Here is a 19,626-nt window from a genome sequence, read left to right as displayed (position 1 = left end):
TTTGGCTGTAACTACATTAGTGTAATATAAAACATACAATGTCAATAATTTGAATGCCAGGCTGGTGAAGTTTGATATTTTCATTGCAAGCCTTGGGAAAGGACCAACAGACATTTGCAATTTGACACTCTTTTTAAAAACTACAAAAAAAATTAAATAATACATTGACATATTTTTATCACATTGACCTTAAACTTTTCAAGGTGTTTGGTTGTGATATATGTAGGTTTTAATACTAAGGCCAATGACGTGTAGTTGTTAAATGGTAGCTGTAATGGTAATCCCAGTATATAGTAATAACTGATGGTGTGGAAATATTAGTAGGTGTTTTTGTGTGTGATAAATTTACCTCAATCTCATTGCCATCTCTCCTGGCATATAACATGATTTGAATGCAGAGAGGAAATGATCTTCACCCAAAGGGGTACAAGTTGAGTGAATTCCTAGCTGGATGCTAGGCCACTATACTTTCATTCTAAGCTAGGTGGTCCTCTATAAGGACACAAGCTAGGGGGTCCTCTAAGGACACTAATAGTATTCAGAACAAGATGGTCGTAGAACAATATAATACAAATTAGGTGGTCCTAAGACAATATGGTACTCTCAGCTAAATGGTTCTAAGCCGCTATTATTTAAAACCAGGTGTCCCTCTTAGGGCACTATAGTTGTAACCCAATGTATGTGTGTCATATTGCAGCTACTGCAAATGCTACTAATACACCAAAGAAATTCAACTCCACCTCAGCTTTTACCATAAGGCTGTAAATATATTGCAAAATATTTTCCACTTTGGCAACATAACAGTACTGGGTATAATCTCTTGGAATGAGGGAGCCATGTGTCACCTCTAGGCCACTGTATCATTTTATATTATGGTGAATTTGGAATAACCTTTATATCACCTCTAGGCCAATTATCATTTTACATTACATGTTTAATGTGACATGACCGATACATGTCACTTCTAGGCCACTGTATTATTTGATATGTGTGGTCAGTATGTCAATGTCACCTCTTGGCCACTGTATCATTCATATTCCTTGGTCTCTGTGGTATGGTCTTTATATGTCACTTGTAAGCCACTGTATTATTTGATAACATGAGCGATATGTAACTCCTAGGCTACTATATCATTTGATATGCTTTGGGGAAGACATATGAGCTATATGTTACTTCTAGGCCTCTGTATAATTTGATACTTCTTGCTCTTATGGAATAGGGTTGGAAGGTTTTAATTAAACATGTGACAGTGATGCTGCAATACTTGTACCATAATGTGTCAGTACTGTCAGCTAAGTCACTATTTTACATTATTGCTGGAAAACTAATCATTTACAACAACTTAATGTAAGAATCAACATTCAAAGTAATTGTTGAAATCACTTTAAAGAGCCCCCATTTCCCCTGTAAATAAAGTATGTTCCAGCCAACCATTTCAACACATTATACGATGCTCATCAGTTTGTTGCAGTGTACTAATATTTTCAATATGGTCTTCAGATAGTGTTACTATTTGATGGCTAATTTCTGAATATGACACACATAGCAAAAACACACTTTGAAGAGGATGTGCCATACAGATGCTGCTCTTGAAACATTGCTTTACATTATTTCAATTTTTTTAAAAAGAATCATATTATGAAATAAACTTCTATTTTGTATTTATTTGACACATTTTGAAATTAAGTTTTATAACTTTTTTCCATCTCTCTGTTTATATACATATTTTGTATACTATCTGCTTGCATCCCATGGCACAACCTTTTTACGTGTTGGAGACATTTAATCTAAGTCTATGTATTGTCACACACTCCACAAATGAAGATTGACCCCAACTCAAGTTACTGGATAATACCAAATCAAAGCTTATTTGATATTTGAATCAGCCACACTAACTTTGAGGATTTACCGAGCTGTTGGAATTTCATAGTGAATACATAACTAGGCAACAAACTGAGAATTGTGTTTGTTCTTTAGTTACATGCTGCTCATGTTTAAGTTTAACTGGATTTTCCACACACCTAGGTAGGCATTTGATTGACTTTGCACTGTCTGGCTGTTAAACAAGTCCCTCCAACTCATTAGTTTTTCTTGAGTGACTTTAATTCCTCGGACTGTTACATGTGAAACACACTTTTTATAGCTGTGGTATCTGCAATTTTAGTAGCTTTGTCCACTCTAAAATAACCAGATTTCTTGTGAGAAATTTGTAATGTCTGCATGAGGCTCGGAAAGTCTTGCTTCACACTTGTGCTTCTATGGGTGGAGAGAAATTAGTTTTAGGACTGTCAAAAAAATCAAGAGAAATAACGTGCCAGATATTAACTAATAATCATGCTAACACAACTTTTGAACTATGTATAATGGTGTAAGGAATAACTACTAATCTACGAGTTATTTATAAATCTAAATTAATGTTACATTGTACAGTAACAAATCTTTCTAACAATTTATATGTTTTTAAATGGTGTGATTTTGATTTTCTGTACAGTTACAGTTAAATGTTATCTTTAAACGTAGACATACCTTGAGTGTCTGCTGTGCATCACATAATGTGCTGCTATATTTGATTTTTACTGCCACTTTGTTGTTTTGTACCAGTACTTGCCAATTGATGAGTATACATGTGCAAATATTCAAATTTTCATAATTAATAGAAAAGTATTCTTTTAATGACTAGACTTTATGTGTGATTATTTGTTACATTCTCTTTTTTGTTTTTCATTCATATTGCCTCAACAAATCTAATTTTACTACATTTTACATTTTTGCAACATTTTTTTATTGTTCATATTTTGTTACTTTTTTTCACTGCTACACAACCTTCAGTCATTGTTACTGTTTACTGGGAATTTTGACAATTTTATGCTACCATGACAACATTGCTTAAATGGCGCATTTTGATACTTTGTTGTGATATTTAAAACTAATATTTTGAGATTGGTATCCGATAGAGAGTGTGAGTATAAACAGAGTGAAGCTAACTTCCAGTGGCAATTTGATATATTTTTATATCATGACAAAACTTAGAACCAGGAAGTTACAGTAGTGAAATGGAATGGGTTTTTTCTCTGACAGGTTTAAACACCAGATTTGTATTTTTCTGGTAGATTGTTAGAATTGGCTGTACTGTATTTGTAATTGATAGAAGTAGTAGACTTGGATTTGATGTAGTAGTGTATAATAAAAGAGTGTCTGAGAAAGGAGAAAGTTTTTTTTCACACCACCAGACTAATGGAATGGCTGCACAGGAAGATTTCGCCAAATCATTGATTCATTTACCAATACTTGTATAGCCTAGAGATTGCAACACAGTGAATTCTGTACAGACCAGAGCCTAGAGATTGCAACACAGTGAATTCTGTAGAGACCAGTGTGTAGAGACTGCAACACAGTGAATTCTGTACAGACCAGAGCCATGAGATTGCAACACAGTGAATTCTGTAGAGACCAGAGTGTAGAGACTGCAACACAATGAATTCTGTAGAGACCAGAGTGTAGAGATTGCAACATAGTGAATTCTGTATAGACCAGAGTGTAGAGATTGCAACACAGTGAATTCTGTAGAGACCAGAGCCTAGAGATTGCAACACAGTGAATTCTGTAGAGACCAGTGCCTAGAGATTGCAACACAGTGAATTCTGTAGAGAGACCTGGAGTGTAGAGATTGCAACACAGTGAATTCTGTAGAGACCAGAGCCTAGAAACTGCAACATAGTGAATTCTGTAGAGAGACCTGGAGTGTAGAGACTGCAACACAGTGAATTCTGTAGAGACCAGAGCCTAGAAACTGCAACACAGTGAATTCTGTAGAGAGACCAGAGACAAATAACTACAACATTGAATATAAAGTGTTGCCTTCATTGTATTTACCATACATCATTGTATGTATACTAACAGATAATTGTTAATTATTATCATATTTATGCTTGCCTTATATATTAACAGCAATTTACTTTTTTCATCAATAATAATTATTTAAGATTTAATACTTGTTGTCTCACTTCTCCACTATTCAGTATTTTCTTGCTATTCATATTTTATTTGCCTCTGCTACCATTATTGCCACTGGTTGGTTTGTAGCATCAAACTTTAGTTAACCAATTTGAACAAATCTTTACCAGTCATAACTAATTAAACAACTCTTTACCAGTCATAACTAGATACATGGAATAGCCTGCATCTATCATATGATGCATATGTTAAGTTATAACTGGATACTATGTATCATTAACATCTAATGCCGTCAGATATGTGTGTGTCCAGGCATAATTTGACACTGTGTTGCCCATTTCAAGTTTTAGTCAGTAATAACTAGTTATTAACCAATTATAACAAATAGTTCCGACAAATAAGTTTAATCATAGTGTGTAAACATCTTGTTAATCAGATTAACTATTTGTTAAGTTATAACTAGAAACTTTGTATCAATCCATATTAAGTCTAACCAGGTGTTGAAGTTATAACTAGATACTTTGTATCAACCCCTGTTAAGTTTAACTTGGTGTTAACAGTTATAACAAGATACTTTGTATCAACCCCTGTTAAGTTTAACTAGATGATAACAGTTATAACAAGATACTTTGTATCAACCCGTGTTAAGTTTAACTAGATGATTATAGTTATAACTAGATACTTTGTATCAACCCCTGTTAAGTTTAACTAGATAACAGTTATAACTAGATACTTTGTATCAACCCCTGTTAAGTTTAACTAGATGATAACAGTTATAACTAGATACTTTGTATCAACCCGTTAAGTTTAACTAGGTGTTTAAGTTATAACTAGATACTTTGTATCAACCTCTAGTATAATCAGATTAACTAACCGCTGTAACTAGATATTTTGTATCAACCTCACATTAACTAGATATCAACAGTAAATCAGATAAACACCCCCCCCCCCCCCCCACACACACACACACACATCTGGAGGGTGTCTACCATTTTTACAGTTCAGCCACCAGTTCTTTGTGTTATTTCATGTAAAGCAGTGCAAGTACTAGTAAGCTGCTGGTTTTGATTACTTTGCATTCTACAAGATAATACTGTACAACTGGTCAATCATTTACTAGATGGTTTATATCCTCCATTGACTTGGCTCTGCTTGCTTATATCTTTGATCAGAAAGCCATGGAGTAAGAGGATGTTTGCCTCAGTTGGCAGTTTCACAAATCAATATATACATGAACTGCTACATTTTACTTTGATAAACATGCCAGACTTTACCAGATTTAATGCTTTTCATAAATGCAGCATTTCCATTTCTCAGCCTGAGAGGAAATTTTGCCATTGCACTTTCCTCCATATTTTGCCTCTGCAAGACAGTGTATACAAAGACAATAAGAGTTGACTTGTTTACTTCAAGACATCAATTAATCTTGATCAATATAATTCTTCTCCAATTACATTATGTAACTTTTACATTTGACCTCTGCTTTGGTTTGTTGTAACTTGCCGACTTAGAAAGAATTTCAGACTTTGACAAAAAAGCTTTAGAATAAAATCTTTGTTGTTAATCAGCAAGACTGTTTTCTAGCAATGTTTTCTTGACCTTGCTGTGCTGGAGGCACAAGTTGGGTTGTCATGTCTGGCCCTGTGTTGAAAGCTGACGTTGCACAAGTTTAGGTTACCTGTGTGTGTGTGTGTGTTGAAAGTTGTAGGACAGGTTTGGTTATGTCATGGTTCATGTATTAATGGTGTGTGTGGATGGACAACTCTTACACAAACTAGATTTTATCATTCATGGTTTGTATGTATGTATGTATGTATGTATGTATGTATGTATGTATGTATGTATGTATGAATGTATGAATGTATGTATGAATGCATGTATGTGTTTACAACTGTGGCATTAGGTAGACTGAATGATTCAACATTATATGCCACGTTCCTGTTGTTGCTTATTATATATAAAGTGACAGCAACATGGTTATGTAAACCACAAAACCTTTCAGTCTATGGCATTACTAGGCTATATCATGTTTTTCTCAAGTATACCATCAGTGTGAATGTGTGTGTCAAGATTTTGATTTCATCAATAAACCTAAATGACTGTCAAATGAGTATGCAGATGAAGTGTTTTTGATAGGACAAGAATGGCAGTTGATTACTTTTTAATATCAATTCTGTTGCTTGGAAGGACTGACCAACACAAAGTGTTACACCAGTGGTGGTGGCCATAGATAGGCGATCTCATCTGTAGTATTGATGAATCAAATATGGACCACATTTTACTTTAAATGAACCATCATTAGCTGAACTACAAACTTGTGGACCATATTTTGAGGTACGTGTGACTATATTGGTGCAGAAAATATGTTTGGTACCAGAATATATGACAGATGTTAATGTTTTAGCACTTGATATTGATACCTGCAGCATGCCGAGTGTTTCACAGGGGGAGGGGGGTACTGTGTAGTTGATGTTTTCAGAGTTCATGCATAGAACTACTTGTGGTCAAAATAATAAGATATGGGTATTATACTGTTGGGTTGATCAAAGAAAAGTAAAATCTCTAACCTGCTTCTGCTTCATTTTGTTCCTTTCTGTTGGTCAGGAGAAGCAGGGATTAGTTTTTTTTTTGTTATCACATCCAAGGAATTGTGAAACAGAATTCAAAAGTCTCTGAAACTGCACAGATCTCACAAGTGGTTACCATACTTACACTGTGACTTAGTGAGTGGCCTCTGTACTTGTGTAATAACTTAGCTAGTAGCTATCTCACTGTAGTATCTCACAAGGGGTTACCATAGTTACACTGACTTAGTGAGTGGCCTCTGTACATGTGTAATGACTTGGCTAGTAGCTATTTCACTGTAGTATTATCTAAAACAGTGCAATTAATTGTACACTACATGTACATGTTACAATGTATGTGCGTCAATTATACAACAAAGTCAACTCTTGTTCTTTCATGATGAAATTTATTCTCCAGATCATATTGATAGTATACATAGATAGCCTTGCAATGATGACAGGCATACAGCATCTACTGAAGTCAAAATTCTCTTTGAATATCTTTAAGTTTTTTTTTCCAAGTGGTGATGAAGAAGCCATACAAATGCACTTTTTGTATGGTTGAACACTGGTGGCTACTGTTCTTCCTTGCCTTCAGACAGTTATTTGGTTGTTTGCTTACTAATACTATACAGGTTGGTAAATGACTGGTTGGAAAAAGGCAGACTGGAACTTAAACATTCTGGGTGGGTCACTTGATTTCTGTCAGTCTCATGAACATGCTGCAACTCCTTCAGCTGTATCACCTGGTTACAGAGATATAGAAATATGTAAGAAATGTCACACCATGTTTGGTAATAATATCAATACTTCGTGTTTGCAGAGTGCGGTTGTGTGGTGGAAACACAAAACTTGAAAGTTTTAGCCAGTAACCATTGTTTGCTATGGTTATACAACACTGGTAACAAATTATGAATATCTGGTAAACTTCCAAGGGTAACAAAAGCAAGGCTGGTTCTATCTTAGCTTCATTTCTTTATACTCTGGACCAGTAAAGTCATACATTTTCACCAATTCTTCATTGTGTGACCTCTCTAAAAGTTGGCAACTCTGGGTTGGAAGAGGCTTGCTGTACACTGGGTGGGGTATTATGGGATATAAACAGAGTTAGGAGCTCCTATAGCAATCTCTTTAATACACATTAGCCTTAGCACTGTTTGGGCAGGGGTTATAAAGAGTTAAAGAGATAAGGAGTTCCTCACTTTGTTTGTTCCCCAGAATTCCTCACCCCAGTGTACACCAGTCCTCTTCTAGACTGCATTTACCAGTTGTCAGGTAGTTGACCATATATTACACCATTAAGTGGTGGCAAATATTGGCAATTTAAACTTGAATGGGAAACTATTACTGAACATAGGAGATATGCCTGTAATGAAAATAGTGAGATATGGAAAACATATCAAGACAACATCCAAGCTTTGCAGGCTTGTATTTTTATATTTCAAAGGGATATTAAAGTAATGAATAGCCTAATACTCTTACTGTATCCCAGCATGCATTATTCATCGGCAATTTGGTGAATATTACTGATATAACCTTAAGCTGTGACATTCTCACTTTCCTGATAAAGATTTACAAATTGTTCAGTGTTTCCTTACAGTAAAATTGAGCATTAGATTCAGAATCAGTTTATTCACCCCACCATGGGAAATCAATTTGATGGCTAAAAGAGAAAAAAATAATCTTTTATAATCTCTTGTTAAAACCTTTTCTTTTTATTTCCTGAGACTTTTTATTTTTTTGAAAAATGATTTTGGCATGATTGCAATCATACCCAGGGCCATATATAGAACCATATATGAAATGTTTGAGGAAGGTTTTTTTCTCATGACGTCTCATTTTCTAGATATTATATGGCATAAAAAATTCACCCTTGTTTCACCTTTTGAAATTTGATTGACAGTATTGAAGGCTGAGAAGGAGAGATCAAATTTACAATGAAGAAGTATCACTTGGTTCACACTTCCTAATCTTACATCTGAATGTTTGCTATTTGACACAGATCAGATCAATCAAATAGGTTAGCACCCCCACGAAGTTAGGGGGCCTATCATACCCGCCATTCTGGTTTAATTTGTACATGAGTGCAATAGCTCCATTTTATGTAAATTTCTCTATGTAAGGTAACTTTCCCTGTACTGCCATGAACTATTTATGCAACACATTCCAGTAGTTTGCTTCATGCAATTATTTTCATCATGTATACAAATTTACATACTGGATACAATCTATAAATAAATAAATAAATTACTACATGTTCAGAAATAAATTACTTTTGGTTCAAACAGTTTAATTCACTATATAGAATTCTCAACAAATATCGATCAAAAGTGCAATAAAATATCAGAGTGTTTCAATATTTTGAGGACTAACAGCCATCTTCATCTGGGAATGAGGCCATGACCCAAACGAGGTTATGACCTCAAGCCTAAGGTGGTGTAAAAGTTAGAACTAGTTCCCTGTGTCTCCTCCCGTAGCAATGGTAGGGTCCACTCATTGACAAGGTAACAATATTGGATAGAGAATCAAGAGATCAATACAGAAAAGTGCTTGCGGCTATACATCAAATTAAGAGGAAGAACACGGAACAGGAATGATGGATCCACTCTACCAGATTTGTACCTACAGTTGCTACGGGAGGAGACCTGGGGAACCTGTTCTAACTTTTACACCACCTTAGGTCACAGCCTCATTCCCAGATGAAGATGGCTGTCAGTCGTCTAAATATTGGAACACTCTGATATTTTGTTGCACTGTTGACTTAGGAAATTAAGTTTTGTTGAATAAATTACTCATACTTAATTTAGCTCCCTGATAGTAAAATTTTTTGTGATTATTGTTTTAACTTTGTTGTCGTAGAGTACAATTCAAAACTCCTTGCCTGTAAAAGAGTACTTTCTTATTCATCAATCACTTTACTTTGTAGCTACCTAACAGTTACTTGTTAATTAACTGTTTTCCTATCTTAATTCCATTCCACTGTTCATGTTGAAATCTAATCAACTTGTAGTAAGGTTGAATTGTTCTTGTAAATTGAATTGAACCATTGTATTAAATCAAACTGTTCGTTAATTAAAATGAATAATTAATAATTAGCTGATTAGTTTTGTTTTTTGTTAATTAACTTGTGTTCATTACAAGGATTAAATCACAATATACATTGTAGTCATGCAACAACGAGGGCGCACTCATGTGACCCTAGGTCACATGTTACTTCATATTCTTGCTTGGTGTAACTGACTATACACATTTAATATATGGAAATTTGGTGATTAATATATTATGTACTGGGGGAGACATGTCAATTGAGGATATAGGCATTGTAATATTATTTAATGTATAAGTTCATTAAAGTTGTTTATTCACACACGTAAAGTGTTGCATGACATAAGTTTACAGAAACTATACTTTGGCATTAGACAGGCAGATTTCATTCGATAGTTACAAACCTCAACTAATAACTGTGTATATAAACACTTCACTTTGTGCCACATCTGATAATTCTGGATAATGCGTTTTAATTACTCAAAGATGCCATTTACTAATTTACTGATGGTAGTACCTTCAACTGGTTTTCCATCATCATCATCATCATCATTATCATCATCATCCATCTCTTCATCCTCTTTGTCATCATCATCTTCTTCTTCATCACCACTTGAACTTTCACCTTTCCAATCCTGGCGATATGATAAGTATACAAATCAGTAAATCATTTCATTCATTGGTCAATTATGGGGCAGTCATTTTTCATTTATTGGTCAGTCATTGGTCAATTATGGGGCAGTCATTTTTCATTTATTGGTCAGTCATTGGCCAATTATGGGGCAGTCATTGGCAAATTATGGGGCAGTCATTTTTCATTTATTGGTCAGTCATTGGTCAATTATTGGGCAGTCATTGGCAAATTATGGGGCAGTCATTTTTCATTTCCTGGTCAGTCATTGGTCAATTATGGGGCAGTCATTTGTCATTTCCTGGTCAGTCATTGGTCAATTAAAGTAAATGTTACACAGTCATACACAATTACATACAAGACAGGTATAGTAATGTTTCAGTGTAGGTGTTGTACATCAGTACACATTCGTGATGGTTTAAGGATAGATTCATATCTAAGGTAACAAACACATGATAAACTCAAGACTCCAACCTCCAGTAAGAGTTAGGAGGTACGTTTGTGTCCCTGTATTAAATAGGTGTTGGGGAAATTCTGAACAACATTGTCATTCAATCTGTTGTTTTTGTTTACAATAGGTCACCAGGACTGTGAGATCAGGATTGAAACATACTGGTTAGATGAGAATCGTTTTGTCTTGGGTATACAAGCTGATGTTAATTTTTGTATGTTGAATGGTAGTAGCTGATGAAATAGCAAATTTCAAAGTAGATTTATACAAATGTATATGCAGTTACTAGACTATCAGTTTACAGAGATGGGGTTACAAGCTGTAATGAAATATCAGGTAACTGTCATGGTACTTGTTGGACTTATAAATGTAATGTTTTCTTATGTGTATAATTTAAGACTAACAAACCTGTTTAGTGTCCATAGCTTGTAATAATTTCCATTCATTCTGTTTATGGATATCTAGTGAATACATATCTGATAAAGTCACTTCTTTTTCTCCTTCTTCATAGATTCCTCCATAACAATATAAAATTCCATGTTTGACAGCCAATAAAGTGTTCATTCTTCCACAAGGTTCTACCTCTTCACTTACAAAACTAGCTGCTGTTGCCACATCACTTTTATCTTCTTCAGCTTCAGCTTCAGCTTCATCGGCATCATCACTGTCACTATCTTTATCACTCCCATCCCCAGTCTGTTCCTTAGCAACCTCTTTCTCTTTCTTCCTCCTACGCCTTTTCTTCTTCTTCTGTCCTCTTAGTTTAACTTCAAACCACCTACCTTTTTCTAAATCTAATGTATAGATATCATTGTAGAATTCACTTTCCATGTCCTCATCATCATCTTCTACATCAAAGACACCTCCAAACATAATAGCCCTACTACCTGGAGTTGTTGTCAAGGCCATAGCTGCACCACTTCTTGGTAGTGGTTTCATTCCTGATTGACTCATTCTTGACCACTTCCATTTAATGGGGGCAGGTTCCGCTGCATCAGCATCACCCTTTGATCCTACAATAAAACAAACAATAACACAGTTACACAAATTAGAGTTCTCCCTAGTCCATTAACCCTCTTCAATTCAGGTCAAGTCCGTGTAAAAAAAGAGTGGCTATGGCAGGATTAATCAATGTGTGTGATTTGTGTGTCAGAGAAAAGGTGGATTTTGTTCTTCCTATAATATGCAATATTCTCTGTGGTCATACTTTCATGACCAAAGCAAATCAAAATACAGGTATGAGTGCATATACATTGAATACCAACACTGACATCCATGCATCATGGGTTCAAAATACAGGTGTGAGTGCTTATACATTGAACACCAACACTGACATCCATGCATCATGGGTTCAAAATACAGATGTGAGTGCATACATTAAATACCAACACTGACATCCATGCATCATGGGTTCAAAATACAGGTGTGAGTGCTTATACATTAAATACCAACACTGACATCCATGCATCATGGGTTCAAAATACAGGTGTGAGTGCTTATACATTAAATACCAACACTGACATCCATGCATCATGGGTTCAAAATACAGGTATGAGTGCTTATACATTGAATACCAACACTGACATCCATGCATCATGGGTTCAAAATACAGGTGTGAGTGCTTATACATTGAATACCAACACTGACACCCCTGCATCATGGGTTCAAAATACAGGTATGAGTGCTTATACATTGAATACCAACACTGACATCCATGCATCATGGGTTCAAAATACAGATGTGAGTGCATATACATTGAATACCAACACTGACATCCATGCATCATGGGTTCTATCTTTATCACGTATATTGTTTATGTGAAACAGAAAATTTTGGTACATAAACATATGGGTGTGTAATGGTGTTTTAGGTACTGTTATGAGATAATTTTGATGTTCTTGACAATAACTTATTAACAAACATCTTACCCTCCTTTACTGGACTCAGGAGCATAAGATCCTCATGTGTCACACCGGTATCAACTTCTTTTTTCAGCTGTTTCTTGGTATAACCACCATAAACAACTAGAGCTCCATCAGAACGTGCTACCAGCTGACATCCAGACCGTGGTGATGGTGCATTACCAGAGATAGATAATTTTGTCCATTTATAAGTGTCAAGGTTAAAAGCATTGACATCATTAAAATAGCGATAATCCCTGCAGGAAAACAATATTAATTTATGTAGCTGGGTATGTAACCACAGAAAGATGCATCAAACTTCCACAGGTGAATAAATAGATAATACAACATATACTATTAATTACTTCAAATTTTGTGAGCAGAATAATGTTCACATATGATACTAACAAACTGAAAATAATTGTAAGGGAGCTATCTACATCAAGAATTGCCCAATAATATGAATTGAGATAAGAATGATGTTTTTTACTCTAAGACCTATGGCAGCATTCTCTGTGATAACATCATAAAATAATATGAACATAATAAACAGCGCCATCTATCATAGAGTGAACAAGACTGACAGTTTACAGTCATAAGCTCTCAGCTTATCACATTATGTTGTGTGTAGTGGTTAAATTTCTAATGCTCACATAGACATTCCACTTTATGAATTTTTTAATAATATCAGAACATATCAATCAAATCACAAATTGAGGGAAATTTGTGAAAAGTGACCGTTCCAACCCCCCCCCCCCCCCCCCCTGTAATTACTCAAGGCTCCTTTACACTTCTGCAAAGAACGGATTTGTGAAAACTGACCCTTCCAAATCCCCCTTCCTCCCCCTTGTAATTACTCAAGGCTCCTTTATTTATACTTTTGCAAAAAGACAAGGCCTTTCCAACACTCAGTATATTATAGATATCAAATCATAGCATGTATTCAACATAAGATAGGTACTGATAATATTGCATATCATTTTTATTATTATCAATACATCATGTACAACATGATTCATTCTATTAGGTTTTATTGACATACCGTAAGCTCTCATGAAAACCACCAAATATAATAAGTTGTCTTTTACATGCAACCATCCTGTGTCCACTTCGTGATGATGGTGCTCCTGATGAACTAGGAAATAAATATTGATGATATAAAATATAAATATAAAATATTACTACTTAGATAAAATCTGACAGTCTCACACACAGGGCTGTACATTGTCATTCTGGTGATTCTGATGTACAGGCTTATACTAATATTTCATAAAAGAAACTACATAATCTATTCTCTGTGAGGTATTAAAATTTAATTTGAAATTTATTTCCATTATTTTCACTCATGTATTTTTCCAATAAAATAAAACCCTGTGAAAATACTTTTTACTCATAGTTACCCAGCATACCTTCCTCATATCAGTGAAATTAGGCCAAAAACCCCAAACATTTCTATTTTTATTGCAAATTAAATCCTTTGAAAATATATAGTGTTCCACAGTTTGTACATGTATTTTGATGCATGGGTAGTAAATTTATCTTCAAGTCATATGTATGTAGTCACTACCGGTAACGCAAGTCTTTGCCTTTAAGTTGTACATTGTATTTTAAGGTTAGTGTGCAAGCAGCCTCTAATTCATAATACCTTTTATACAGAATTGTATACTTTTAATGGCCATATGGATGAGAAATGTATATTTATTTAGGATTTTTTTTATTAATATAACTTTTCAATGTTGCTCTACTTGAAAATGCAATGTAAAACAGCAAGACATGTTTGTAAGTTAATAAACTGCAAATAGCTGGATGGACACAAGTTATTATCTTAGTTTACATCGTGATATTTCAGTTTATGTGGAAACACAACAGATGCAGTGCAGACTGGACTTGATATACTGATTACTTGTATTTACTTGGTTTATTTATAAATCACTTCCTGTATTTTACAGTAACAATGATTTCACTCATTTTTCAATTGTTGATAATTTCTACATTTCTTACAATATAACTTTAGTACCTTATAAATATTTCACATTTTATTATTCATTTATTAGAAAATTTCATCTACCTATACCATTTTTTTCTGTCTTTGTATTTATAAAATTATGCAGACAGATTTTCAGATGACATATTTGCTATTATTTCCATATTAGCAGCTGTTCTTATCACCAGATTCTCACAGTTGAAATCTATATTATAGCTGCTGTGGATAACAAACATATCAATTCAACTCACCTAACCTAGATTCTCACAGCTGAAATTCTATATTATAGCTGTTGTGGATAACATATCAATTCTACTCCCCTAACCTAGATTCTCACAGTTAAAATCTATATTATAGCTGCTGTGGATAACATATCAATTCTACTCCCCTAACCTAGATTCTCACAGTTAAATTCTATATTATAGCTGTTGTGGATAACATATCAATTCTACTCACCTAACCTAGATTCTCACAGTTAAAATCTATATTATAGCTGCTTTGGATAACATATCAATTCCACTCCCCTAACCTAGATTCTCACAGTTAAAATCTATATTATAGCTACTGTGGATAACTTTACTCACCTAGGCTAACCTAGATTCTCACAGCTGAAATTCTACATTAACATATCAATTCTACTCACCTTACTTTTTCCCACTTCTTCTCTGAGAGATGCCAAACCCATAAGTCTTTGTAATGATGAAATTGTGACTGACTTGGGGAGGAAAATTCACCCCCAAATATCCATAACTGTCCCCCACCTTGAGAAATAGCTACAGCCTACAAATAGAGATAGTTAGGTGGAGAAATATGGACAATCAATCAATCAATCAATCAATCAATCAATCAATCAATCAATCAATCAATCAATCAATCAATCAATCAATCAATCAATCAATCAATCAATCATATCAATCAATCAATCAATAATCAATCAATCAATCAACCAACCAATCGGTGAATCAGGTCAAGCTAAGGCCAAAAATATTGACATATGAACATATGAAGAGATTATCAGTATGAAACAAATATGAATAATTTATGTTAGCAAAGAATAATACTTTTGGTATTTGTTCCATACATCTACTGTGATGAATTTATACCTTAGGAAAACATTCCATGGAAAAAAAATTAAAATTTCATATGCTCTCCAAAATATAAAGAGATATACAGTAGGCTACCAAAGAAATGACATGATTTTGGTGGTAACATATCTTGAAGTTGGTCCAAAAAGAATCACATATCAAGCACAAATTTTAAACCCAGCTGGAAATTTTAATGTTCTTCACTTCATGAGTTAAGAAATCAGGATTTCAAAACTTTTGAAAATCACCATTGTGACTGTAACAATTCTGCTGGATGTCCAGCTAAAGTGGTCAAAGGTGTTTGTTCTTTAATGACCTAATGACCGATACATGAATCATTGTCACTCTACATATGAAGATACTTCTATTGAGAGAGAAACAAAAGCTGTGTACAAAAAGAAAGTCAAATTTTGTGAGTACACAAAATGGTACACTAATCCTGTGATTAACAAACTTGCAAACCAATGAATACAACTGACCACAATGTTCATGTTACATTAATATTGTATTTCTAACAGAGAAGAAAAACTAAAACATGCTGGTGAGATGAGACAGCAGAATTTAAATACCTGATGTGCACATCTTGGTGGAGGTGCATTTGGTGCTTTCACCAATGACCATTCATTTCTTCGTATGTTGTAGATGTATAGGTCATTATACACAAAGGTCTGGGGAAACAATGATAGTAAATGTAGATAATTTACAAATATTCACACAGTTCTAAAGACAAGACAAATCTCATTAGAATCAAACATTCCCATTCAAATAATAGGACTTACAGTCTGTTTGACTGATAAATCTGTCTATATGTAAGTGAGCGAGTGTCTAAGTTCAGGTTTTCCATTGTTTTCCAAATGGTCTGTGTGTTGTTTATTTCTTCATATCAGATGTAAAGCCATTACAGATTGGAAGAACAGTTTTAGAGTGTCTTTTTAAGTTGATGTCAGTTTCCACATTCACTTTTTCTTGTAAGACTTAAAAATCTTTGCAATTTTGTTAATTTTTTTGTTGAATACAGAATAAAAGGCCATGCAAAATATTTTACATATTGAGTATGACAATTGACTCATCAGATGGTTCAGTCAGAATTCAGAAGGCCGTTGCTAGTACCTTCCGAACTCTAGGTATAATTCATAGAAGATCATACCCTTCTGTAACATCATTTTTCCTCACTGATGTCCCATTGGGACAACAGGTAAGGATTACCTAAACTGATGAGTACCATTTAAAGGGCATGAAATGTATATGTATCAACCCACTGAAACTTTATGTTCGGTTTATGTGCTATACATTTCTGTCCTAAATTGTGGCCAAATTCAGCATTTATCCTCCCCAAATTAAATCTAGCCACATACCGCTATTATAATTAATATAATTGTAATATGTAAAACCACAATAAAGAGTCACAAAGGGCCAAATATACCTAAAATACAGCAAAATTCAGAATATGCAAATATAAATTTACATAAATTAGCATATCCATACCTTTTTGCCATTGTAATATTCGCCACCAAACATAATGAGTTCATCTTTGTCTGGATGGGCTGTAAGTGTCATATTGCATCTGAGTAACATTGAATAGAAGGAAAAAAAGAAAAAGTAAAACCATGTTCTGTGTTACATGTTTGGAGTAAAATATAGAGTAAAACCATGTACTGTGTTTGGAGTAAAATATATCTGCGTTGTCTCACTATCACATTACATTGTTAGTGGCTTGAGGGTATGTTTTATATACAGTAGTGGACTTGCCACATGTTTTTACTGTTTTCAAAACACGAAATTATGAAGCAAGAATCAACACAGTTATCCTAATCACCAAGTAGCAATACATAATTATGCACTGACTGATGACAATCTTTCATTACATGCATTGTTTCAAAACCTGTGCATGATTTAAGTAAAATAAATAACTACAATAATAAAGAAGCTTAGCTTGTCATTCTCTTTGGATGAAATCCCTTCAAGTTTTAATCAATGCATACTTGAACTTTTTATTAAGTTGTAATATATCAATTTGACCAATCAGTTGCTACAGGTCAAACATTTAGTATCATCCAAGGTCAATTATGCAAAGCCTTCAACATACAGAGGTCATATACAGCATTGGAGATATATTGATATCACAGTAAACAGATTTGTTGTCTTGTACATTGTAAAATGTTTTGTTAGATGAAAAAAAAGAGAAAGTGAGGAGAGAACCTGTCATCAGCTACCATGAATATATTCTTGTCAACTATTCTGATAATAAATCTATAATCCACACACATCTTGGCGGCAGTTATTGTCTAAAATAATCCTTTTGGCTATGTTACTTAAATATTTTCCAAACATATTTATTCTTGTAACTTTCTTCATAAAATGGAATGTATGGGGTTTGGGGATAAAACATGGGAATACATTACACCATATAGCCTCTCTATGTCACTGGAGCTGTGAATTTGATAGCTCTTAGCTGAGGGAGGTGAGAGCTATCGAAGTCACATTCAGTGGGTAGGTGAGAGCTACTGAAGTCAGAGATCCAGTGGGGAGGTCTCAGGTGAAAGCTATCAATGTAACACATTCAGTGGGTAGACAAGAGCCATTGAAGTCAGAGATCCAGTATTATGCTGACAGGCTGTACACCATAGGGATCTACAATTAAATGACTTCTTTCCCTTCTATGGTACAAATTTCAGATGACACATAGAAAACATAGAGAACTAGAGTTTCAGTCCAATTTGATTTAATTTAATATCAGATTTTTGAGATATCGATAAAGCATAGACAATTCATTGTCTGTGGATAACGATAAGTAATTAGAATACTTAGCATGATTTCACTTTTATCTTGTACATCATCGTCGCAAACCACAGCCTATTTTATGGCAACGTTCTTAACGAGCCTCTTATTTCAAAATGTAGTGGTAGAAATAATAACTCTGGCTTGTAAGAATGCTTGTACAAGTGCCCTATATTATCTTGAGATCTTAAGCAACAGGCTCTTTGCGTTAGAGGTTAAAATTCCCAATTTACAAAAATTACAGATAATAGTATAATCTGCTTGCATCTTTCACATCCATATTAATTATAAATAATAAATTATTTTTTGATAAATGACCCTGATTTGTTGGAAATACCACCTTGGCGATGGTGCTTGACATGGTTCTTCAGTTGTATCTGTACGTTTTCTGTCCAACTCAGTAAATTCTGCAATCAGAGCTTCCAGATCTTCCTGTAATAAATAAAAGTTTTCAAAATATATGAACTTACAGTTTCATAACTTAAAATATCCATTTAATAGAGTAAGCACCTAATCTGCACTCTGGGAAATATGGATCCACTTTATAGTCATTGTGGTTATTAAAGTTAACACAATCGAAATATGGATCCATTTTAGTTATAGTCATTGTGGTTATTAAAGTTAACACAATATATGGTTTTTGAGGCTCTCGATTTTTCTTCAAAGAATTTGTCTCCCAAGATTCATTCCTGATATTATTTACACATGTAACACTTGCAACACATGATGTGGGTGATTGTAAAGATGATTAAGCTATGTGTTTTTGATTTGGTCTGACAGGTAAAATGGGGAACTGTAATAGAAGTATTTCCTATAAAATACATGAGGAGGAAGCTCGTCCGGATTAAGTGGTGCAAATCATGTTTTATCCAACCTCAAATTTCTGCTTAACTTTTGCATAGCAATTTATCATACATCATTATATGGGTTCTACTCACATCTAACTCCTTTCTAGCTCTCTTTTCTGCCTTCTTGGCGGTTTTCTCTGCTGTTTTTTCGGCTCCACGTCCTTTCTTATCTTTTTTCTTGTTCTTTTTACCCATAATTAATTTCCTTTAAATATGATTAAAAGGTTCACAGAGTTTAAATATAAAAGAGTGTGGCAATGACAGGTTTCTGCACATGTCAAAAATGGTCAACGGTAGGTTGGGTCAAAGGTCTTTGTTGACAAGGCGCTTGGACGGACAATTAGCAATGTTAGCGGGGGGGGGGCATCTTGTATAGTAGGGTGAA

At 34.3% G+C, this 19,626-nt stretch overlaps 1 protein-coding gene and 1 non-coding gene across 2 annotated transcripts; both read right to left on the bottom strand.

Annotated features, from left to right (window-relative positions):
* Positions 1-6,935: 6,935 nt before the first annotated feature.
* Positions 6,936-19,506, bottom strand: LOC144437598 (kelch domain-containing protein 4-like). Its single transcript, XM_078126567.1, has 10 exons — positions 19,332-19,506; positions 18,734-18,825; positions 17,101-17,179; positions 16,185-16,283; positions 15,174-15,310; positions 13,589-13,681; positions 12,574-12,803; positions 11,054-11,658; positions 10,081-10,198; positions 6,936-7,264 (listed from the first exon to the last, which is right to left on the bottom strand). Exons 1-10 carry the CDS (start codon positions 19,434-19,436, stop codon positions 7,230-7,232), a joined length of 1,593 nt encoding a protein of 530 aa, XP_077982693.1. The 5' UTR covers positions 19,437-19,506; the 3' UTR covers positions 6,936-7,229.
* Positions 16,693-16,833, bottom strand: LOC144438354 (U8 small nucleolar RNA). Its single transcript, XR_013481051.1, has one exon. It is a non-coding gene; the product is annotated as a U8 small nucleolar RNA (small nucleolar RNA).
* Positions 19,507-19,626: the final 120 nt, after the last annotated feature.

Source organism: Glandiceps talaboti, chromosome 7 (genome assembly GCF_964340395.1).
Source record: "Glandiceps talaboti chromosome 7, keGlaTala1.1, whole genome shotgun sequence".
NCBI classification, from domain to species: Eukaryota; Metazoa; Hemichordata; class Enteropneusta; family Spengelidae; genus Glandiceps; species Glandiceps talaboti.
Note: the sequence above shows the minus strand (reverse complement) of the source record. Positions and strands in the feature narration are given on the sequence as shown.